The sequence below is a fragment of the Muscardinus avellanarius genome (genome assembly GCF_963383645.1).
Source record: "Muscardinus avellanarius genome assembly, chromosome: 7".
In the NCBI taxonomy this organism is placed as follows: Eukaryota; Metazoa; Chordata; class Mammalia; order Rodentia; family Gliridae; genus Muscardinus; species Muscardinus avellanarius.
In genome coordinates this window covers 64,969,528-64,995,649 of record NC_137793.1, presented here as the reverse complement: position 1 = coordinate 64,995,649, position 26,122 = coordinate 64,969,528, and the positions used below count along the sequence as shown (strand labels likewise).

Here is a 26,122-nt window from a genome sequence, read left to right as displayed (position 1 = left end):
GCCTCTCTGTGAGCCTTTTTTAGCGAGACAATATGGCATCAAGCTGCAGTCCAGGGGCCAAATATCGCCACACTCTCATTTATACATTATCTATGGCAAGATACAAAGCCTAAAATATTTACTATCTGGCCCTTCACAAAAAAGTTTGCAGAATTCTGATCTACACAACCATATCACTGAATTCTGGTAAATTTCTCCAAATGATTTATTTGAAGAATCAACTTCCTAACATTTCTCCCACCTACAACTCTTACCGTTTAAATGTTGGACCGCATAATCTGATCTAACTTTGCTTTCTTTCTCATATATATTCCTCTGTTTTTTTCGTTGTTGTTTTGTTTTTGTGGTACTGAGGATGGAACCCAGGGGTATTCTACCTCTGAGCTACATTCCCAGGCCTATTTTTATTTTATTCCTTATTTTGAAACAGGGTCTCACTGAGTTGGAAAGGGCCTCACTAAATAGCTGAGGTTGTCCGCGAACTGCTATCCTCCTGTTTCAGCCTCACAAATGCTGAAAGTGTGTGCCACCATGCCTGGATGGTTTATTTTTATTTATTTATTTGTTTGTTTGTTTGTTTGTTTGCTTGTTTGTTTAGAATGGTACTGGAGACTGAGCCCAAGGGCATTCTACTTCCAAGCTATATCTCCAGCCTATTTTATTTTTATTTTGAAACAGGGTCTTGCTAGATTGCTGAGATTCTCATGACTTGCTGAGGCTGTCCTCAAACCTGCAATCCTCCTGTCTCAGCCTCCCAAGTACTGAGATTACAAGTGTGCCAACACACCCAGCTTTATGTTTTATCACTATTATCATGAAAATTTTTTCTCATTATATTGGATGATTCTTTTAAAATAATTATCACAGTACTTGGGAGGCTATGTATGACAGGAGGATTGCAGGTTCAAGGCTAGCTTCAGCTACTTAGTGAAGCCCTGTTTCAAAATAAAAAATAGGGCTGGGGGTATAACTTGGAGGCAGAAGGCCCTGGGATCAATCTCTAGTACTGCAAATTACAGTAATAGTAATAATAATTATTATAACTATCAAAATGTTTGATTTCTGAATAAAACCTATTCTCTTAGTTCTCTGATAACAAAATTTTAGGTTTTCATCTGTTCCCTGTATTTTGGCTGTTTTGTCTAATGTCAGTTATTTGTTTGTTTTGGTCTGCCTTCATGTGATAGAAGTTGTCCTCGCAGGTTTTAATGATCTCTAGCTGTCTATTCAATATGTTCAGAACTAGCACTACAGCTCACTGGAAGCCCTTAAATAAGTCAGTCACCAGCAGGGATCTTGAGTGTCAACATCTCTGTCTGTTCTTTTGGCCAATGGTAATTTCCCCAAAGAACAATCTTACAGTGTCTTGCCTGGGCTCTATGGTATGGCTGCCTGTGTCTAGGAGCTGAACAAAGGAAAAAGACCAATGTGGCCAACTTTCACTTAATCCTCATTTCCAGTTGGTACCTCGCTCACTCCCTTACAGATGGGCCTGTTATACCTCATTCTAGACCGTGGCTCAGTAGCCTTTTTTTTTTTTTTTTAAGGGCCAGGTTAATGTCTCTGCAGCACAGTCTTTTTTCTTTGTTTCATTTACCTTTTTCTTTTTACATTTTTTGCAATGCTCAGATTGGACCCAGGGCCTTGTGCATTCCAGGCAAGTGCTTAATTACTGAGGAACATTTTCATCTCCTTTTTCTTTTTTAAAATGATGCTGTAATGATGTAAAAGCCATGCTTAACTCTTAGCTATTTAAAATCAGTCTATAGGGTCAATTTGCCAGTGAGCTTTAGCCTGCCAGGCCCTGTCTAGTGTGCTGTGCTTTCTAATAGGAAGTTACTAGTCACAGGCCTAGTACAAAAAGAGAATCTAAAATATCTCTAAATTTTTTTCATCGTTGACTTATTAATATAATGTTTGATGTTTAAACATATTATTAGAATTAATTTTGTTTATTTAAAAAATGTATAAAGTGTGGTACCTGGAAATATTAAACCACATGTGGTTACACTGTTTCCATTGAACAGCACTGTCTGAAAGTATCCCCAGTCCGACCTCTATCAGAGGAAATCTGAAGTCTCCTGCTCAGAGGTGGTGGAAAAAATGTGGGTCCCTAATGCCCTTATAAAGACCTTAACTAATCATCTGCCTTTAGCATTATGCAGTGGCTTGTACTGAGGGCCACCACCATGGCAGTTTACTCCTTCTCTTCCATGGCCTAACTTAGTTTTAAGCTTTTGCAGGTCTACTAAGTTACCACTTATATTCGGGGTTCTTTTGTTTCCTTAGGTTTATCAGAAGGAAATATAAACTGTGTTATTAACTTAAAGCAATTTAGAAAAGAACAATCAATGTAAGTTTGGGTGAAGATGAGCATACAGAAAAGGATAACACAGAAAGAATGAGAGGGACATGAAGGGGAGGTGACACTGAACAAAAGAGTATGGTGCACAGGGACAGTCATGAGAGATGAAAGATACACTGGGCAGGCTCCTAAATGCCAGGACAAAGAATCACCCTGGATGTGAAGAGAGGTGGCCATGAGGAGTGCTGAGTAAAAAGGGGACAAGAGAGAAGTGCCTACACTCTTAATTCAGGTCAGAATGAGCAGTCAAACTACCTTTCTCCACTTAGAAATTCCCTAAGAATGTATATAATGTATGTAAATACACTCATGACAAGGTAGAACACTGAATAGGATTATCATTAGTAAATTTATCATCAATTTCTGGATGACAGAAAGTGTAGGAAGAAACTGAATGTCCAGACTTATTTCCTAGTCTGCCTTAGACTATTCAGCATCTCTACTTGGGTGGCCTTAACCATCTCAACCTGACATCCTCAACATTCTGACCTTTTCCAACAAAACCTGCTCTCCTCATACTCCTTCCCACCTTGACAAATGGCAACTCTATCTTGTCCACTAACTTAGCCTAAAAATCTCAACCCCTTTCCTTCTCTCATACCTTCCCCCCATAAAATCTACCAGGACAAATAAGATCCTGAATCCTCAAACCCCTATTACCTAGTGGAAGCAACAATTATTTCCTGCCTCATTTATTAGAATAGCTTCTTCCCTGGATTTCTTGTTGAGTTGCTATCACAGCCCTGCACATACCTCCAACTGTTTATCATCTGATCCTGTTAAAATGTTAAGCCAGAGCGAGGTGTGTAGTGCATGATTATAACCCCAAGACTTGGGAGTCTAAAACAGGAGGATTGTAGGCTCAAGGGCAGCCTCAGCAAGTACTGAGACTCAACAACCTAGTTAAGACCCTGTTTCCAAATAAAAATAAAATAGGTCTGGGGTATACCTCCATGGTAGACTGCCCCTGAGTTCAATCCTCAGAAACACACACACACACACACACACACACACACACACACAAACTGTCCAGTCTCTTCATTTCTCTCACAATAAAAACTAAGTGCAGACAATAGTCTTCAAGGTCCTGCATGATCTGCCCCTCTTATCCTTCACCTCATCTCCTCCTACTCCCCTCTTCTATTGTGTTCTCCTGGCTCTAACCTCCCTTTGTGTTTTCCCTTATACATAGAAGCATGATTTTGCCCTTGGACCATCGTGCTGACTGTTCCCCTGCATGAAATGCACTTACACTGATGTCTGCTTGGCTAGTTCCTTCCTTTATTTCATCTCAGTAAGATCTACCCTGACCAAACTTAAAAAATTACCAACCAGCACTTCCCTTTAGCCTGACATAACATGTAATCCCCTTTACTCTGCTGTTTTTCTTCATGGTACTTAGTCATATGGTTAGATTATAGCTTTCTGTTCACTATCCCAGCAGCACCAGCTTCACTCTTCCCCCAACCCTGTCAGTGGATGGCATAGCCATACCACAGAAAGCTACTCAATGAAGGAATGAAATATGCTGCCTCAAAGGCGCTCGGGCTTCTGTGGAGTTACAGACAGTTCATCATTTGTGGGGTCTAGAGGCCTGCCAGCTCTCCCTCTGCTAGCATTCTCCCTTGCTCCTTTTAGAAATAAACACACCACTAGAGATAACCAGCTCCTTGAATAAAACTATTAAGATGAACACATACAAAGCTTTATAAGGGAAATAAGCAAAGGAAGAAAAACAAGAGATATTGAAGGTATAGCCATAAATGTACAGGCCATTATGAACAAGGAAAAAATACAAAAAGAAAAAGATCCTGAGCCAGGCATGATGGCACATACTTGTAATCCCAACATTTGGGAGACAGGAGGACTGAGGTCCGCAGACAGTCCCAGCTACTTAGTGAGGCCCTTTGCAACTCAGTGAGACCCTGTTTCAAAATAAAGATTAAGAAAATAGGCCTGAGGGTTTAGCTCAGAGGTAGAATGTCCCTGGGTTCCACATCCAGTACATTAAAAAAAAAATCCTGGAAATTAAATTTTTAATAAAAGACCTACTACTGTGCTGTCCAATTAGGTATCCATAAGCCACATGCAGCTACTGCATATTTATGATTAGTCTAAACAGAAATATGCTTTACATGTAAAATATACACTGAATTTGGATGGCATATGAAAGTTAGAATGTAAAATAGCTTAATGATTTTATACTTACTTTATGTTAAAACGGCAATATCTTTGATTCAGTGGTTTTCTCCTATATTTTTTTACTTTCATTAGTGTAAAAATTTATTCATATATGACTTTACTGAATATTGCTGATCTAAAATATAATGTTAAGAAAATTGCCAGCTGGGCATGGTGGCGCAAGCTTGTAATCTCCGCACTTGGGAGGCTGAGGCAGGAGAAAGCACAGGTTCGAAGCCAGCCTCAGCTACTTAGTGACACCTTGTTTCCAAATAAAATATAAAATAGGTCTGGAAGTAGAGCCCAGAGGTAGAAAGCCCCCTGGGTTCCATCCACAGTACCACAAAAAAAAAAGAAGAAGAAAGAAAGAAAGAATGAAAGAAAGAATGAAAGAAAGAAAGAAAGAAAGAAAGAAAGAAAGAAAGAAAGAGCCAAGAATAAAAAATAAAAATATGTAGAAAATGAGAAAAGTGTCATAAGGAAATAACCCAGAAGGTACAGCATTTGACCAGAGGGAAAAAAACAGTAAAGAAAAAAAAGAGAGAGAGAGAGAAATGGAAATGGCCAAAGCAATAAAGTTTAGATGAGTCCTCAAGCAGAAGAGCCATGAAGTCCTGAGCTAGATAAATGGAAACATGCTTCACCACATCTTTATGAAATCTCAGGCTACAATGGCTACAAGAAAGTTTGAAAGAATGCTACAAATGGGGAGAGAGGGGATTACATATATAAAGACAGATTTCCTAAGAGTTATAAGAAGACTACAAATTCATGAACCTTGAAAATAGGAAAAGTAATAAATAAAGATACTACTCTAAAATTCAGATGGTGGGACAGAGAAGGGGGATAGGGAAGTTTGCAGAATGACTGCTCCTCTACAGAGCAGCTAGAGATTGTCTAAAGTTAAGACAAGGTGCTATCTGAAAAAGAAACCAGCGAAAGAATGAAAAATAGCAACTGCTGATAACTACCAAGGAAGTAAAGAACACTTCACTTTTCAGAGTGGAGAGTTAGTATCTACTATCTGTAACTTGATTTATTTAACTTGATAAATCACCAGCGGTACTAAAAGTAAATATGGTTAAGTGATTAATCCTGGAAAACAAAATGAGAGGAATACAATCTTACAGTGGCCCTTTCACATCATTCCATGGCCTTCTGAACTATATGAGATTTTCTATCTATCTATCTATCTATCTATCTATCTATCTATCTATCTATCTATCTATCATCTATCTATTTATTGTGGTGCTGGGGATGGAACCCAGGGGCTTTTCTACATTTGGAAACAGGGTCTCACTAAGTTGCTGAGAGCCTCACTAAGTAGCTGAGGCTGGCTTCAAACCTGTGTGATCCTCCTGTCTCAGCCTCCCAAGTGCTGGGATTACAAACATGCACTACCACACCCGGCTCCTATTTGAGATTTTTTATGCCATGTACAAGAGAGTTTTAGAAAACTCTCTCTCAATAATAAGTAATAAAGAACTGAAAGATTAAAGAGAGGAAAAAAAAAACCAACTAGCAAACCATAGCAGTTAAATAAGTGAATAAATATTAAAGAAAACTATTAGTGATAAAAATAAGGCCAGGAGAGTATATCTATCAGGCTTTACAGAAAATAGAGAAAACAAACCATAGGCATGATTGAATAAAACTAGCAAACAATGATGACCTGACAGTATTTCTAAGGTGAAATTCTGGAAGATATATTGAAGAAATTTACACTAAAATGAAATCACAAGAGATTTATTTATTGAGTGATACTGGGGGTTGAATCCAAGGGCATTCTACCTCTGAGCTACATTCCCAGACCTATTTTTTAATTCTTTATTTTGAAACAGTGTCTCACTAAGTTGCAGAGGGCCTCACTAAGTAGCTAAGGCTGGCTGTGAGCCAGTGATCCTCCTGTCATAGCTTCGAACCTATGGTCCTCCTGTCTACCTATGGTCCTCCTGTCTTAGTCTCCTAAGAACCGGGATTACAAGTGTGCACCACCAAACTCGGCAAGAGTTTAAATTGAAGTTAACTCTTATGCAAATGGTATGCAAATGGATGATATTAGAAAAATCCTGGGGACTTCCGGGAAGATGGCGACCGAGAAAAGCGGGGCTTAAGAGCCCCCCTAACAACCAATCTCCATTACCACAAAATCAGCGCCTTTCATAGCCAGAAAACACCATCACCAGAGAAACAAAAAAATCACCAGGCTCCAGAGAGAAAGCGGACTGAGAACAGAGCTCAGAGCCACAGAGGAGATACACCGGCCTCACGCCCGAGGACGCGGCAGCAGCGCCATACTGCCGGCGGCAGTGGCAAATTCACCGGACGGCTACAGCAAGCCGAGGTGAGGTGCTGCAGAACAGCCAGGCGGGATCTTTCGGAGCAGGGAGCATCTAAAGCTCCCAGTGGCTGAGCTCAGCACACGCTGCAGGGACTCAGAGTGGAACTCAAAACCAGAGAAGAAAAAATACGCCAGCCTCACGGCCGAGGGCATGACAGCGGCGCCATATTGCCACCGGTGGCAGCAGCAGTGAATTCACCGAGTCCAGTACAGCTGCATCTGCGTACTCAACAACAGTGAGTCAAATTGCGGGCCACAGAGGAGAAATCCCAGTACTGTACTCCCTGGAACTTGACCCAGTGGGGGAGTGGCGGTGGCAGAGATATCACACCATAGGAGAACGTGCAACCTGGCACCCCCCATAGTCTAAAGCAGCCTCTATCGACTTCCTGGGTCGGAGACTCTGTGATACAACCCAGTAAAGGAGTAGTGGGGTCAGAGATACTACAGACTCGAGATCCAGAGCACCTTAAGCGAAGTCATAGTGACCCAAGGGAAGAACCCAGAGAAGGCACAAACTTCCAAAATCATGGGAAAGAGGAATAACAATGGAGCAATGAATGCCCACAACCCCACAACATCAGAACCCGATAAAACAGAAATTCAGATATTTCTAGAAGATCAAATCAGGAAAATAACTGTAGAAATAATAGAGGTGCTTCAAAAAGAATTCAGAGAGAGCCAAAAAGAGATAAAGGATGCAATTAATGAAGTAAAGGACTCAATTCAAAGCATGAACAACCGATTAGACCGCATGGAGAACAGAATCTCGCTCTTAGAAGATGATCATTCCAAAAATGAACGCAGTTTCTAATCTAGAAAAAAATATCCAACAGCAGGAATCTGACATTGAAGAAATATGGGTCCATTTTAAGAGAGCTAACCTAAGAATAATTGGAATAGAGGAGGGAAAAGAAAGTGAAACCAAAGGAATCAACAATCTCTTCAAGGAAGTAATAGCAGAAAATTTTCCAAACATAGAGCAAGAAGTTGATACACAGGTCCAGGAAACTTATAGAACTCCCTTTAGACAGGATCGGAGAAGAGGATCCCCATGCCACATAATTGTCAAAATGACCAATGTGGAAGCCAAGCAGAGAATCTTAAAGGCAACAAAAACAAAGGGCCAAGTGACATTCAGAGGCAAACCGATTAGAATCACTCCAGACTTCCCAAACCAAGTCATGAGAGCCAGAAGGGCTTGGAGTAACATATTCCAAACTCTGAAAGAAAACAACTTCCAGCTAAAAATTTCCTACCCAGCAAAACTCTCTATCAAATTAGATGGAGAAATAAGAAGCTTCCATGACAAACAGAAACTCAAGGAATTTATGTCTTCAAAACCAGCACTAGAGAAAATACTCAAAGAGATTAACTACAAAGAAGAAATAGGTAACACACACCAGAACCAGAGAAACAAGATTTTCCATCCAACAGACAACTAAGATTGGTTATCTGTGGAGATTCATTATTTATGTTAGTCTTTTACCTATCTCTAAATTGTATTGTTTGCTTTGATTGTTGCTAATTTTTAGGATTTCTAGTTGGAATATTAATATACCTTCAGATATAGCATTTGGAAATATTTTATCCCATTCTATCAGTAACTTTTAACTCTGTTTACATTGTCTTTGGATATACAATATTTTTTTTATTTTTTAGGGAGTTTGTATACTCTTCTGTTGCCTGTGCCACTGAAATCATATCCAAGAAATCACTGCCAATTTCAATGTTGTGAGGTTTTATGAGCCAGATTTTGTCCTAAAAGTTTATAGTATTAAGATTTATATGTAGGTCTTTTATCTATTTTGAGTTAATATTTGTATATGGGATTAGGTAAGGGTCCAATTTTATTCTTTTCCATGTAAGTATTATTTTTCAACAATATTTAGTTAAAAGATTATTATTTCCACCACCAAATGTTCGTGGAAACCTTGTCAAAAATAACTTGACAATATAGGGAAGAATTTAGCTCTAGGCTTTTATTTAACTCTAATGGTTTATATATCTGCTTTTAGAACAGTACTACACTGTTTCAATTATTGTAGCTTTATATGGTTTGAAATCAGAAAATATATATCTTCTAGCTTTGTTCTTTTTCAAGATCGTTTTGGGTATCTAGAGTCCATATTCCATATTAGGATAGAGGTTTTTTTTTTTTAAATAAATATATAAATATATGATAGTTTCACCTAAAAAAATAGAAAAAAAATATTCTCTGGTAAGAAAGAAAGCAAAAAGAAATATTGAAATGTTATCTTTAAGTCATCAAAAGCTTGGTATCAGACAAATGAAACTGTTATGTGAAACTATCATTTTTAATTTTGGATAAATTGCTATAATACTAGATGTCAACCACTAAGCCAAGCATGGGAAGGAGGGATGGGGAGAAAATATGGTGGGGATCGGGTGGGGGCTGACTGGGCGATGTGTGCATGTATATCTACAAAAGTTTGTATCCCACTATGATGTATGAATACAGTGCACCAATAAAAAATAAATTAATTAATTTAAAAAAAAAGAAAAATCCTCACTGAATTTTCACTATTAGAATTTAGGGGACATGTGTCTCTGAAATGGCATACAAGTTTTGTACATGATTATATATCTACATGAATTACTGGAAGACAGATTAGAAGGGTGGTGGTTCACTGGCTTTCACTAAATTTTCTGAAGGTTCCATGACACTGTTATATTTGAAAATATGAGTCTGGATCTTGAGGAAATGATCCCAACTGGCATTATAGATTTGGAAGTTATTAACATAGAAGTTAGTGTTTAAAAGGAAACCATGACATCTAACTAGGTAAGAGTGTCCCTGCTAAAAGTTCACGTGTTAGAGGCATAGGTGCCAAGGGTGGCAGTCCTGTGAGGTGATGTGGACCTTGAAGAGGTGGGCCCAATGGGAGATCTTTGGGTAAACTGGAGGCATGACCTCAGAAGGGATCATGAGACTACAGTTTTTTTCTGGCTTCCTATCTGGCCATGTAAACTACTCATCACAAGTCTGGCCATGTTGTGACAGCCAAGAGAGCTAGGCCCTTGTGAGCTGAACCAATGCCTTTGGAACCTTCAAAACTGAACTAAAATAAGCCTCCTTTCTTTACAAAGTTAGCCTGCTTTGGATATTTTGTTAAAATAATGAAAGGTGGGAATATATGCAGTGGCCACTCCAGGAATAAGCAAGCATGCGTCCCGCCAAGAGTGCCCAGTCCTTGAAGAATCTCAAACCACATCTCGGTTTACCTAGACCAGAAGCATTCCCCTAAGTTCCTCAAAGGTGACTTGATTAAGTCTCCCTTCCCAGAAAGCCTTCTTTCTCTTTTCTATTGCACTGGCTTCTAGCAATTATGTCAGGAACTACTTGCTGGCCAACTCTGCCTAAACAGATATCATCTACTTCATTTTGAGTTCTCTCCTGGCTCTTCCTCATTATCTACAAGTGTGTTGTTCTTAACAATAGCATAGTAATTTTTAAAATTACTTTTTTGTTTTATACACAACTGTTTCATAGTATCTCACTCTTAGAATTACTCTGGTATTTTAAAAACTTTCAAAATAGAGCTGAAATTTTTGTATGCTTTAAATTTAACTTTTATAGAAACAGTTTTATTTATATCTATTACAGTATCATTCTAGAGTTGGATAGGTTTTCACCAAATTTGGAGGCTGTTTCTGAAGTGATATGACTGAATATACATACAGGCTCTGTGCCAAAATTGAAATTTATTTTGGGATATCCTAGGAGAACTTCCTCATGAGCTAAGCAGTTGTAGTCCAAAGCAGCTGGCCAGGGGAACATGAATGTTAAAACAACATATGGAATATGAAAAATGTTTTTAAATGTAAAATACAAGTAAAAGGTCACAATAAGAAATGATGGTTTAATAGCCTAGCATGGCGGTGCACACTTAAAATCCCAGCAATTGGGAGGCTGAGATAGGAGGATCGCAGTTCAAGCACAGCCTCTGCTACCTAATGAGACCCTTTGCAACTCAGTGAGACTCTATTTCAAAATAAAGAATAAAATATAGGGCTGGAGGTGTAGCTAAAAGGTAAAATGCCCCTGGGATCCACCCTCAGTACTGCAAAAAAACAAAAAAACAAAAACAAAAACAAAAACAAAAAAACAGAACAAAACAAAACCAAAAAACTGATGGTTTACAAATCCATCTAGGCAATGGTCCAACTAACCAAGATTACCAACCTTCCAAAACAAAAAATAGGGATTACTTACCAGTAATAAAATAAACAAAAAGACCAAAAAATAGAGCTGGGAGTGTAGCTCAGAGGAAGAAAAAAATCAGCATCTCTAAAAATTTGTTTGCTTAAAAATGGGCCACCTGGCTGGGCATGGCGGCACACTCTTGTAATCCCAGTACTTTGGAGTTTGAGACAGGAGGATCGCACAGGTTCCAAGCCAGAATCAGCTACTGAGTAAGTCTCTCAGCAACTTAGTGAGACCCTGTTTCCAAAAAAAGTATAAAATAGGTTTGGGAGTATAGCCTGGAGGTAGAAAAGCCCCTTGGTTTCACCCCCAGTACCACACACACAATAAAAAGGGCCACCTGGTTTGCCTTGCTCAAGTTTAGTTTTGAATGTATATGAGTTTTGCAAAATGTTTTTAAACAAAACAGCTTTGTAATTTAGAATCTATTAATTCAGAAAAATCTTTCCCTAAATGAGGCTGTATTATAATTTCAAAAGTATTTTTAGGCTGCACTGAAATGATAAAGTTCCATCAGTATTTAGTCATAAACAAAAGGATTTTGTATTTTCTTACTAAAATCTATCACAATATCTCAAGATTAATGCCTTATAGAACCAACCAATAAATACTCTTTCAACTTCCTAGAAAAGCATTCTGGTCAGATTACCTTTATAAAAATTTTAAAGTTGGGACTTACTGAAGGGTAAAGATATTTTGTTGTTAAGTGTATGTAGAATATTTATTTAAAATGTATCTTAAGTGTGTTGTTTTTAGGAAAGAGCAGATATCAAATTTTATAACGTCTTTTGTATTTAGCATAACAAGTATAATGGTGATTTTAAAACGTCTAAGAATAGAAGTTGTGAGACTTTCAAACAGCTGAAAAGACATAATCTATTTCAAATATTGGGATATTCACAGGCTGGTCCTCCTGCAACAGAAAGAAAAAAATGCAAATAATAACTTATGAATTTACCTTCTTTGAATTTCCAATTCTTCTTGGGATGGACCATTTTGAACTTGAGAAGGTAGTTGTGAATTTTGTCTAGGCAATGTTGGCCCTATAAAGGGAGAAAAACATTACAGATAAAAATTATCTTTATATTTAGCTGGATAGAAGGGATAAAATCATGAGCATAACATAAAACCATCACATATTTACAAATGTATCTTCTTTTTGTCTAGCAAAATAAAACATAAGCTTTACATAACACACAGCAAATGAAAGACTGCAACATAATACTGTCATCATCTCCAGAAGGCTTACTTGAAACAAACGGAAAACATCAACAATAAGGGAAAAATAAATATTTATATATGAAGAGCTTGAGTAAAACAAGAGTTCAATGAGCATCTGAAGAGGCACCTAAGCTTGACATTTTTTAAGACAATGAGACATTCTCTTTGGGATAATTATTCATGAAGTGGAGAGGCAGAACTTAAATGAAAAATCAGAATTCAAAAACTCACCTAAATAGAACACTGGAAATGAAAAACAGGAGAGAGAGAGCATGAGAACCTTATTACTAGACTGAAGAATGCTAATGCATTAATCAAATTTGCCCAATAGAAACTGCCATTTTTGTTTAGTGGCCTTGTATTTCCAGTACTGGTGAAAACAAACATTTGCTAAACTTCCATATAATAAATTAATCTACTTATCTGATTTTTTATAATGGAACAGAGGCAATCTTAACAAGTTTTCATTTGAGGTAAGAAGAAATAAAAACTGCCTGTACACCAAACATGGTTCTGTCATGAGAGAATAATGACCATCCATTCCCACATATTGTGTATAATGCAGGCCCATTTTCATTATTTTAGATAGAATACCACTAAATTATGGGACATCTCAATGTTGCTGAATAAAAAAATTAAGTGAGATAAATGCTGGACTAAGATTAAACTAGAACAATCTTGAAATCTAATCCAATGAATACAAAAGTAAAGAAATAGTTATCCATTCTTGGAGAGAAATACATGAGGAATGATATACTATATATATTTCTGAAATTTAATGTGCCATCAAATGCTACTAGCAGATACTCTAAAAGATATCTGTAGACCACTAGTATTAAAGGCCTGCCAGGATATAATACAATACTGGTGTATCCCAGGTGTAGAAAAACAATTTGTTCTGAACTTACCTACTAACTTTTTCCTCACCACCTTACAAATGCTTTTAATCATTTAATTTGTCCTTTAATGACAAATTAAAAGACAATTGCAGTGATATATTTAATTTGATTTCTTAAAGACTCCACTATTTTGAGAACCAAATAGAGGAAACAGAAATATATTAATCCCATGTAATCAGTAACAACAACAAAAAAAAAACAAAAAGCTTTAAAATAAAAATTAAATACACATGTAAATGTCTGCATAAAAGAAAATACAGAAGTGTAGTCTAAGAAACAGATTAGAATGCTTTCCTTTGCAAATTAACACAATGATGTAAAAAAAAGAAAACAGAAAGACTCATATTAGGCCATACACTAATGTTTAACCTCTTCTGGCACAAGGACAGGGGACATACACATTGGGGAGGTAAATCTGAGAAAGTATTAAAATTGGTGTGTGTGTGTGTGTGTGTGTGTGCGCGCGCGCGCGCACTTTATATATCCAAAGTTATATTTATCCAAAACTATTAAATGAAAGTATCTGGCATGCCAACTTACAGGATTATGATGGTTTAACTATATTTTAAAATAATGTTTATTTGACTATTTAAGTGAAAACCTCAGGCCATGTAAACAATGAACAGATGACTATCAGTAGGTTATATGTGTTTGGCAATTCCAATTGTTTTGCTCAGATCTAGAACAGGCATTCTATGACAATATTTATGGTTTGGATTCACCAGTATCTAAATTTTAACTAAAAAATAAATTTAAAAAAGATGTAAAATTTCAACTCAACCCAAATGATTTTATTAAACAGTTTAAAAACAAGTCTGATATAACTCACAAAACAAAGAGAATGGGAAAAGTAAATTGTCAATTTGTAGAACCTGTTTTGAAAAAAAATTTAAAGCTTTTTAAAAGCTTACTCAGAAAACCTATTTAGAAAGGTTTTATAAATATGGGTAATATTTTGTGGTTCATATAATTAGTCATAAAAGTAACTGGCTTTAGTTTGTTCTGCATGTGACAAGGAAAGAAAAACTCTTTTTAAGATGAGGAGAACTTTGATCCAAGGATAACTCAGAGTTCTTTGCTGCGTGATTCTTTGATTATGGACCATTTGACAGCTTTAAATGGGGAGAGGGAAGGAATGCCTCCTCTCAGTATTTTCTCACATCTATATTTTAATCCGGTTGTTTTGTTTCTTCTTCATCAATACTGTCAACTTGCAAGAACTAGCACATTGAAATGTATGTGCATTTAAAAATTAAAATACTGTAAGTAAATTAAAGGTTCAGGTAAATTATGAATTACAGGTACACAAAGACTATTTTCCTTCTTGTCAAAAATTCTAATGGGTTATAAAATTGGTAAATAAAACCAAAGGCATGACATACAACAATATGAAGCAGCAAGAAGAATTAGGCAAGGCTGTCAGCTGCCACCATTTTTCCTGAAATGTAACTATTATTTCACATAGGCTATATTTCTAAATGGGTGTCTGTGTTCTCATAAAAAACAAAATAGGGCCGGGCGTGGTGGCGCACGCTTGTAATCCCTGCGCTTGGGAGGCAGAGACAGGAGGATTGCGCAGGTTCCAAGCCAGCTGTGCTGGCTTAAGAGACCCTGTTTCCATTAAAAAATATAAAATAGGTCTGGGAGTGTAGCCCGGAGGTAGAAGGGCTTCCAGGAACCCCAGTACCACACACACACACACACACACACACACACACACACACACACACACACACACAAAAAGGGTACTTTCATAACCATCTCATTATGGGAAAATAACAGTATCTTACAAATGGTGATTAACAGCTCTCTTTGGGGGGAGAAAAAGAGAAGAAACAACCAAGGTTAAGAAATGAGTGACCCTGCTCTGTCCTACTGTGGCTCATAAAGAACAGCAGCTGTTAGGGGGTTAATTCTCTCCCTCATTTATCACCAGAGCCAAAGACAATGCTTGGTCTTAATTTGTCCTGGCTAGAAGACATACAACAGCAAAGTTGACACATTACTGTTTCTAATAAGAAAATGTGGCAGTATCATTGATACAGTGTCCTACAAACAATGGAAATCTCATTAGAATCTCTCTCTAAAACAGGAACAGACTTTCAACTCCTGCCTTCAATTTTAAGTTCTGGTTAAAGTACATTTCACTTGCTATCCCATTTTAATTTTCAACAAATCTAGTTTCATACTTAGCCATAGACTCTTTTAAACATAAACTAAAAGTCAAATATGTGCTAGTATAAACAAATGATTAAATTTAAACTTAGCAAAGTGATGTCTATAGTTTGTATAGTTAAAGGTAACAGGGAAAATGTTTTAACCTACTATTTTATACATTTAAAAAGTCGCCTTCATTAGGCTAAATCAATCTTTTCTCTACATTTGGGTAAACTATTATTCTGTCTGTACATCAATAACACAAAAATCAACAATCACTGATGACTATTTTAAAGAAGGCCTGCCCGACCTTCCAGAAGGAGGGAGAGATTTCAGAATAAAGTTATTCATTAAATGCTTAATCTACAATGTGTAATTGTGGAATCTGAGAGCAGATAGAGGAATTTGCAAAAAGCCACACAATAGGCTCACAGCTTTAACTGTGTCACCTGGATCAAATCTAAAATATAACTCTTGGTGATTAAGAAGTATATTAGAATTTTCCTTCATTTTTATTTTGAAATTTTTAACATATGCTTCTTTGCCTAAGCTCTTAAGTATATAAATTTAAGTTACTCTCTTTAAAGAAACACTAATACTGAGGAACCACATTAAAAATTCTGAGTCACATGAATAAAGTACATACCCATATTTGAACTGTTAATACAAATTTTTTTTTACAGTATCTCACTTTATAAGCTTCTCATAAAATAATCTGGCTAGCCAAGGTATATTTGCATCAAAAAGGTATATACGAACTTTTAAAAAAACAAACAATTGAATCACTTTTTGGAACTTGGGTTTTCAAAACAGGAAGTTTCAGAATCAAACATAGATAGAAAGAATTTAGACAAAGATCTACATGTATTTATCTAATTTTGCATAAGTTTATGTATATATTTGATTTGCTCCAATCTAGGATGGCTGTCTGACATGCCTAGTTTGCCTCTGCAAACAATCTGTATATGTGCACAGATGTGTACATGAGAGTGAGAGCAAAATAAAACACTATAGGAATAAAATCACCCCTCAGTCACAATCTAACTTACTGAGTAAAGGAAACTTCTAATCTGAAATCAACCTATTAAAGCAAATAATAAGTTTGCACCTTCCTCTCACAACATGCACACCTAAAATTAATTCAAGTTAAACAAAAGTTCCTTTGAAATAAGGCACATTTACATTCCTCAATCATATTAAAATGGATATACTTTCCTTAAACCCTAAGTTAAAAGTCTGCTCCCAAACAAAATAATTAAAAACAAAAATGAACAAAAGTCCTCTCTATGTTGGAAGAGGCAGAAAAAATTGTTTTAAAATGCTAATTCTAACTAAGTCTTCACTAAAGAGTCAACTCAAAAGCTGACCCAATCACCTACATGAATCACAACAAATACCACAACATAAAAACAGTAGCTTGCTACAAATATGTGTGTGTGTGTGTATATATATATATATATATTTTATGTATATATATCCCAAAAATCACAAACCAGACTATGGCCTAAGAAAACAAAAGTTATGAAAATGTGCAAGTAGTATGTACCACAGCTTGAAAAAGTAATGTAAACATAATGTTGCTTACCACAGAAAATACATCGCAAATTAGTGCTGTCCTGGGTAGCAGTAACCTTGCTCTGGGCTGCAACAGACACCTTGGTGTTAGAAGCTTCAAAGGACAACGGGGCCATCTGAAGAACTTCACATTAACTAAAAGGTGCTTTGAAATGTTCAAAAAGTATTTGTACATACGTCCTATCTAGATCCTCATCCTGGAAGCTCTGTAATTTAATAAAAAGTATCCTCTTTAACATAAGCTCTTAAAAATAATTTATATGTAATCTTGTACGTGGAAAAATCCTAGAATAAGCCATAGATCAAATGATGTGTTTACAGTTTAGTTATTTCCTGAATGATACAGTCAAGTGCAGTCTGCATTTCAGGATTTTGCTGTTTGAAAGTGAATGAAGTACAAGAAGCTATGGCCATCGGAGTTAATTTCTTAAGGTCTACCTTCTCATTTAAGAGAATTACATCTGAAAAACTCCAGGAGAATTGCTTCAGATTAATTTAACATTAATAATCATTACCAGTTGGAAAATAAGTATTGGTGCTGTAAACATATTACTGCAACTAAAGAGTTCTAGTCAATGATATAAAATATCTCTGTATGTTCTGTAGCTTGAAAGAAACCTAATTGTTCATTGTTCACCGAGCTGCATTTTACTGCTATTCTTTTCTCAATATGCACACATACTTGACAAAACATCTTATTAAAAATGTGTGGCCACATCAAAGCGCCATTTAATTTAGGCTATTTATATTAAAATTTAGCTTGAGTGCCAATGAAGTAAATTCTTTTTAGGAAGAAAAAGTAAAAAAGAAGGTGGTAATTTATGAAAAGGGAAACAGCTTATATGAATTTAAGGTGATACTCAAAGTTGAGATGGGAAAAACAAAACTAACACCTATTATCTTACTATTACATCAGTGACAGCTAAAACTTCACATAAATGATTTTCTTTAAAATCCTAAAAATTCTTTTCAGCATAGGAAAGATATTCTAGTAGTATTAATCAAGAAACAGTTAACAGGTTAAAAATATACTGGCTCAATAAAGATCACATAAAGGCAAACAAGATAGTATTTTAGATTTCCCTAAAACTTTATTCTTTAAATATTATAACTTTGGCTTAAAAAAAAAAAAAAAAAAACAGTTTCAGTAGAATCAGAACCAAATCAATTTAGATTTAAAGAATGCACATCTGAAAATGGTAATGTCTTAAGTCAAAAGAATTTATCATTTTTAGAAATAACATATTCCAATTAAGTTCGTTTTGCTTTTAAAAGTATTACATTCAGCAAGTATTTCCAAACACAAACAAAATAGGCCTGATAAATGTCACCTTTGCTAAGTACTTCCAACCACCCAATCTATTATTATTAAAGTTGCATGCACAATATTTATAATGATGACATAAGACCACAGATATATATATATATATATATAAAATGTCTACCAACCAAGCTAATGAGATCATTCCAAAGGAAATAAACAATCTAGAAAAATTTCAATAATCACATTATAAGTATAAATTACTTCAAAAAATCTGTCTTATCAATACTTATAAAATGCCTACTTCCCGTCTTTACTAAGTAAAGGAACATATGCCTAGTTTTCAGGTTTTACTCCTTAGTTCCTTTAATTCATTTTTAAAAGGAAAAACATGTAAGGACAGCTTTTTTTTTTTAACTTACAAGAAAACCCTGAGAAAGTATCTCGTTCCTGACAACAAAGAAACTGCCCCATCCCATTCCAGTCATTTTAGCAGAGTCATCTGACCACTATCAGAATGCAGGTGCCTCTTATCCCTGCAGAAGACTAAGCACTTCCAACCAAGAACTCCCAATCCTTCTCACAATTTAAACTACTAGACAACAATCTTGCACTTGGTTTTTTAAAGTATCTCTTCTTTCCACTGACTTTTACTTCATCCTATCAAGTAAAATACTGATCTATATTCAGATATGGTTGCTTGAATTCTACTGCAGTTTGCATTTTCCCGAAGTTAATAAATTATTCATTCCATCACAAGCATAAGGCTAACTATGCTTCCTGCTTAGTCCTGACACCATTAACTCTTCCTTCACTCAGAGGAAAAGGGGAGGATATGGGAAAGAAGGCTCGTTGTCCACACTAAATTCAGTAATATGATTTCGACCATGGTTTTAAGACTAGCACTGATCTACCCTACATTTTATCAACCCTACATTTTATCTACCCTACATTTTATCAACGAAAGGGCATCTCCTTAAGTTAGCCATAATGTTAAGGTTTAGGGCTGACAGAAATTAAGGTGAGCTGAAAAAAAAAAAAAAAAAGCACAAACTTGAGGAGGTTAAAATGTAAAAAAATGTAAAAGTTAACACTTGTACTGAACTCCCAGAAAAGAGAAACAACAGCCGGGTGTGGTGGTACACACTTGTAATCCCAGTACTTAGGACAGAAGGATTGCGTATTCACAGCCAGCCTCAGCAACTTAGTGAGACCCTGTTTCAAAACAAAGAATAAAAAATAGGGCCAGAGCTGTAACTGAGGTAGAATGCCCCTGGGTTCAATCCCCAGTGCGAGAGGGGAGGGGAGGGGAGGGGAGGGGAGGGGAGGGGAGGGGAGGGGAGGGGAGGGGAGGGGGGAAAATCGGGAGAGGGGAGGAGAGGGAGAGGGAGAGGGAGAGGGAGAGGGAGAGGGAGAGGGAGAGGGAGAGGGAGAGGGAGAGGGAGAGGGAGAGGGGAGAGAGAAATAACCCTTTCCATCTGGACTCTGGTTATCATGTAGTCTTGTCGTAGACTCTGTTCATTTATTTGAAATGCAGTTTGTAATTAGCCGTTTTTCTGGCTTTGCCCCTGCCTTTAATATTCTTTACCATAAGTGTTTTGTATGAGCAGAAAAATGTACAAGACTAGGCAGAAAGACTCTGTTTTATTACTGTATATAATTATTACAGGAGACCCTTAGTGCTTATGCTTTTAACACTACAGTTCTACTCTCAGCAGTTAGTCCAAAACAATCTGTAATGGGATTATTTCCCATCCCAGCTTTTATTTTGAGGATTAAGTGAGATAAGGCTTGCTTAAAGATTGGTTTAAATTTGATTTGCTCTCCAGAAAGCTGGTCTATTGAGTGAGCCCAAATGCAGCACCCACATTAGTGACATTGACACTTCTGACCACCGTTAAGGCCTCGAGATGCTTCTCATGACTGAGAAGGAGTACAGGCAAAGGTATATGCATTTGTTCTAGGGTATCTAGAGTAGAAGGGAAGTAGACACTAAACTGGAATGGTTGCCTGCATTCAAGAAAATTACAAAAAAAAAAAAAAAAGAGCAGGTATATGGGGCATGGTGGCCCACACTTGTCCAGTACTTGGAAGGCTGAAACAGAAGGATTGCAGGTTTGGTCAGCCTCAGCAACTTAGTGAGACCCTGTTTCAAGCTATAAATAAATAAGTATATATATGGCTGGGGGTGTAACTCAGAGACAGAATGCCCCTGCATTCAATCCCAAGTGTGCTACATTGTACTGGGAGACATGAGAATAACAAAACAGTAAATTTATTCAAAGCAACGAACATTTTAAAGCTGTGTTTTGAATTATTTTCACAAGCATTATTTCAAATTGTTTCAAAATACATACCTTTTAATTGAAAAAACAATCTTCTTATAGCTCAAAAAGTAAAGTGTTATGTAGCTACAGGCACAAATTTCTCATTTTCTTCCCTCAATCTTAGGCAAAACTGTGTTTGGGCTTTCCCTCTCCTTTGTTTCTGGTACTCTCCACACACATCTATGACCTTAATGTATTTTATTTCCTTCTAAACAAATATGACAGTGATGACTAATGGCTGGCAAGCTGCTGGACAATTATTTGCTGTAGACAGTCGCTGTATGCTCCTCAGTCCATCCACCATCTTTTTGTAATTTTTTTTTTTTATTTTTACTGTGGAATAAATGACTGCCTGTAGCTAAAGAAACTTCAAGAAGTCAACTAGAAGTTGAAGAGCCTATAACTTACCAATATTGTCATATCTTAACAGTTTTTTTGTGTGTGTGTGGTACTTGGGGTGAAACCCAAAGGCTTTCTAACTCGGGCTATACTCCCAGACCTATTTTATATTTTATTTGGAAACAGGGTCTCACTAAATTGCTGAGAGCCTCACCAAGTAGCTGAGGCTGGCTTCGAACCTGTGTGATACCGTCTCAGCCTCCCAAGCGCGAGGATTACAAGCGTGCACCCCCACGCCCGGCATATATCTTAACAGATTTAAAAGCAACACTAACGTGCATCCCCACATTCATTTTTCTGCTTTCTCTAAGAGCAGATAAAAAACTGTCCATCAAATCACCTTACCATGCCATCCCTCAAGCCTTTTGTATAAATGCTCAAATTTTTTTTTAATAGGAATTTTTGGTTGAAAATAAATGTTATACATTTAAACTATATTTGGTGCCCTCTCTCCCCCACCCCCGTTTTCCTTCCTCCCTCCCTCCAACGACTGTCCAGGGTAACCATGCCATATTCATACTTTTACAAATATTTGGATGTAGACCCTCATTAATCAAGTTCAGCCTTCCTCCTCTCCTATCTTTCCATTCAAACTTTGCTGATATTTCCCCTCCATTATCTGGAATCCCTCTGGTATCCTCTATGTTCCCTAGTTTGGGCATATTAGAGAAAACATATGTCCCTTCTTCTGTGCTTGGCTGATCTCACTTAACATAATACTCTCCAGGACTTTCCATCTTCTTGCAAATGACATGATTTTGTTCTTCTTTATAGCTGAATAGAATTCCATTGTGTGTATTTCCCATAATTTTGCAATCCATTCATCTGTTGTTGGGGACCTGGATTGGTTCAATATTTTGGCTATTACGAATTGTGCTGCTATGAACATAGGTATGCATATGTTGCTGTAGTTCTCTGATTCCAACTCCTTTGGAAAGATACCCAGGAGTGGTAGAGCTGGATCATATGGTGGATCTATTCCCAGTTTTCTTAGAAATCTCCACACAGATCTCCATAGTGGCTGAAGTAGTTTGCACTCCCACCAACAGTGTAAAAGAGTTCCTCTTTCCCCACATCCTCGCCAGCATTTGTTGTTGATTTCTTTATGCTTGCCACTCTGACTGGGGTTACTTTTCTTAAGGGAAAAGAACTCTTAAGAACATAACTTGTTTCAAAAGTTGCTGTAAGTGGTATATTTGTTGTTCAGTCCAAGTTTTATAGGTGGCCCACCTTTGGGATGATAGGACTTAATGGATTAACCAATTTGTAAATGTGACAATGCAATCTCTCTACAAAATAACTCCACTGCCACTGTTCTTGTTCCATGACCTATTGCTTGTCAGTGTTCAGGGTAAAGAAGTTTAACATATATTGGAGCAAGGAAGAAAATAGTAGCATTCTATTTCTGTTAATCTCCCCTTTTTTGTTTATAATATATACAGTATATTAACACCAACACACACGTAGATAAGTGATAAAACACATATTAGGGGATATGCTCAGAAATTAAAAGTCTACCATAGGCCTATTCAATGACAACAGCATCACCTAATCGAGCGGCCCACTCTAATCTTGGTATTGGTCTCCTTCACCACAAAAACCAGTGACATTTCAGTAACTAAATCAGAACACATCCCCTTAGCTTTTCATTGTTTATTTTTTAATACTTTATTGGTATATTACTCTCACATCATAATAGAGTTCACTGTGATAGTGACATATATGTATATAGCACTTGGTGAGTTTTCCCCTGTGTCCTTCCCCACTGCCTCCCTTCCCCACACAAGATGTTGAGATTAACACTGGCATTCTTGCATATGCATATAATGTCACTGGAAGTAATCCTCCCTCCCTTCCCCAAGACCACTTTCCTGGCTCCACTGGAGTTTTCCCTCCATTATCTAAAGTCCCTCTTTTAGCCCAATTACTCTTTAGTTTCTGAATATAAGAAAAATCATCCGATCCTTCACTTTCTCTTTTTTCTTTTTTGTGGTACTGAAAACTGAACCCAGGGGTATTCTATCTCTGAGCTACACCCACAGTCCTATTTTATTTTTATCGTGAAATAGGGTCTCACTAGGTTGATGACAGTCTCACTACTTGCTGAGGCTGCCCTCAAACCTGCGATCCTCCTAAGTCTCAATTACTGGGATTACAGGTGTGCGCCACCACACCTGGCTCAACCCTTCACTTTCTGTGACTGGCTAATCTCACTTAACAATGTTCTCCAGGTCCATTCATTTTCCTGTAAATGACATAATTTTGTTCTTTATTGCTGAATAGAATTCCATTGTGTGTATATTGGATAGTTCTGTAATCCATTCATTTGTTGATGGACATCTGGGTTGGTTTCATAATCTGGTTATTATGAATTGCATTGCTGCAAACATAGATATGGAGGTGTTACTATAATATTCTGGTTTCAGTTCCTTTGGAAAGATACCCAGGAGTGGTATGGGAGGGTAAGACATGAGGATTGCAGGTTCAAGGACAACAACCTAGCAGAGCCTGTAAAAAGGGTTGGGGATGTAGCTTAGAGGTAGAATACCCTTGGTTTTAATCCCCAGTACTAAAAATAAGTAAATAAGTAAGTGAGTAAATAAATTTGCTTCCCATTGCTCTTAAAATATAAGCAAGTACTTTCTCCTCCCCAGGATGTGACGACTACCTCTCTGTTCCAGTACACCACTCCCTTCTCAAAGTCTCCAGGTAGTGCTCTGTGCTTCTCCCTCCACGGGTTGTTTTTGCACATGCACATCTATTCGGTCTCTGATATTTTCTCTTGGTAAGCTTACAAGCTTCTTTTTGTAACCAACTAGAATTTTCTGGCTGTCAATACTCAATAAGGGTTACTATTAGCCACAGAAAACTATTTTTCCGCCGGACGTGTGGCGCACGCTTTTAATACCCGCACTTGGGAGGTGGAGACAGGAGGATCGCACAGGTTCGAAGCCAGCCACGCTGGCTTAGGAGACCCTGTTTCACAAAATTAAAAAGTTTAAAATAGGTACGGGAGTGTAGCCCAGAGGTAGAAGGGCTTCCAGGAACCCCAGTACCACACACACACACACACACACACACACACACACACACAAAAGGAGGAGGAGGAGGAGGAGGAGGAGGAGGAGGAGGAGGAGGAGGAGGAGGAGGAGGAGGAGGAGGAGGAGAAAAAGAAAAAGAAAAAGAAAAAGAAAAAGAAAAAGAAAAAGAAAAAAGCAAACTATTTTTCCTCCTTCACCAGGAATCCTCAGTTCCTACTTCAAAGGTCCCACTGCCCCCAAATACCAGGTACTTTAAAAGATTTGAAGGAAAACAAATTTGCTAACATGAAAAATCTATCTCAAGACAGGACAAGTTTTAGTGCAATATTAAAATTAGGCAAAGAAATCCAAACTTTATATTTGAACAAAGAAGTCAAACTTTATATTTGGGCAAAACAGAAATAGTTTATTTTGGTTTCTTTTACTACCAATGGGAGTAGGCAACAGAAAAAATATGATGGACCACAAAATTAAAGTTTTGAGGAAAATGATAAAAGCACCCAATTCTGTAGTGGGCATTCAGTGATACTGTAAGGCAAAACAACTTTACTCCCTCATCCACTTAACTAAGATTTTGCAATCTGATTAAGAATTCATCTCTACTTACATTCAATTTGGCACAGAAAATTGCTACGTAGTTCCACAGTTCTGTTTTATACAATTCATAGTTTTATGATGTTGATTTTTTATTTTTAAACTAAGACATCTCAGGAGGGCTTTCTGCTTTAGCCAGAGTATTTGAACCAACCAGAATGGGTGTGTATTCAGGGTCCTCTAAGAAATGCCTTTGGTCAATGTCTGCTTGAGAGTAGCCTCACTGAGGAACTGCTGCAGGCTTTCCTCACACAGGCCCTGGAGTTTGGAAGAGGCACATTGTACAGAGTATGGGATATAAAATAATGCTTATGAACTCATGAACAATTTAACATGCCAGCATAGAGCTCAAGACAAAGACTCATCAACTTGTCCAGACAGCAGATAGCTTCAGAAACTTGTCTGGGCATGTCAGCACAGGGTTCACACAAGCACTTCTTTACTGCAGCTGATAATAAACATTTGATCAAAAACTGCCTTCTCACCTCTGATAGACTTATGACATTTGAACTGGTGACAGGAGTCTGGCAGGTTTGAAAAGCCTGGATAAGTTTGCCAAAGACACTGAGAAATGCTCAAAGTCCTATAGAGAGCCAGGACTTTCTACCAGAAGCATGCTGAGCTTTGCTTATACTACAACAATCCGCCTGTGAGTATGACTCCAATCCAGTGACTTGCTCTGGTCCCTCTTTCAGAGCAACCAGCTTGGTGCCCACCTAGAGCTAATTGTGTAAGTGTGTGGGAGGGGTGTTAGGATAAGCAGCCCAGTTATGCCAAAGATGGCGCCTCTCTGGCTTCTCTTCCGGATTGTGCTGGCTACCTTCATAGGCAGCCAAAGGGGGCACGGGATGCCCAACAACCAGTCCCCTGATAACACACTCACTGGGGTATGAACCACCCAATCAGCAAACACCCCGTACTTCATGCGATCTTCTGCCGTGAGCGGAAGCCCCCTCCTTTTAAAAAACTCCCCAGCTGCCTGATATAAAAAGGAGCTAGGCTGTCTTAAAGCTTTTGCTTGCTTGCTTGCTTGCTTATCTCCGACAGCTGGCCTTGGGTTTTTTCTGCGCCGGACTTCCACTTTCAAGGGGGGTTTAGGGGAGGCACACAACTCCTGAATTTCCCGTTATTCCCTACTCCCTGTTTAACTTGTTTTAGCAAAGCAGCCATCCAGCATCTGAACTTAGAACTTAGCTTAACTTTACTCAGACAATTTCTTGATAAGTTCGTGTCTGCTATAACCTTTGGTGTTGAATAAGCCTTGTGACATTGTGGGAAGATACAAACTGTGTGCCCTAACTCATTGGTCTTAGGACCTTGTGGTACCACTACTCACAACACACGCATTCTGATTCTGCAGTTCTTCCAGATACTTGGGGAACCCTACTGCCCTTGCCCTTACTCTTCACCTTCTCTCGGTGCACTAATTGATATTTCAAGAAGTTGCTTATCAGCCAGGTGTGGTGGCACACACTTGCAATCCCAGTGCTTGGGAGGCTGAGACAGGAGGATCGCGCAGGTTCAAAGCCAGCC

At 37.6% G+C, this 26,122-nt stretch overlaps 1 protein-coding gene across 1 annotated transcript in view; it reads right to left on the bottom strand.

Annotated features, from left to right (window-relative positions):
* ENAH (ENAH actin regulator) overlaps positions 1-26,122 on the bottom strand; it is a gene marked incomplete at both ends in the record, with an annotated part of 166,385 nt that overhangs the window by 30,606 nt on the left and 109,657 nt on the right. The window contains 2 exons of the mRNA XM_080698912.1: positions 12,074-12,158; positions 16,978-17,034. Coding sequence (XP_080555038.1) covers positions 12,074-12,158; positions 16,978-17,034 — 142 coding nt within the window. The remainder of the gene's footprint in view (positions 1-12,073; positions 12,159-16,977; positions 17,035-26,122) is intronic.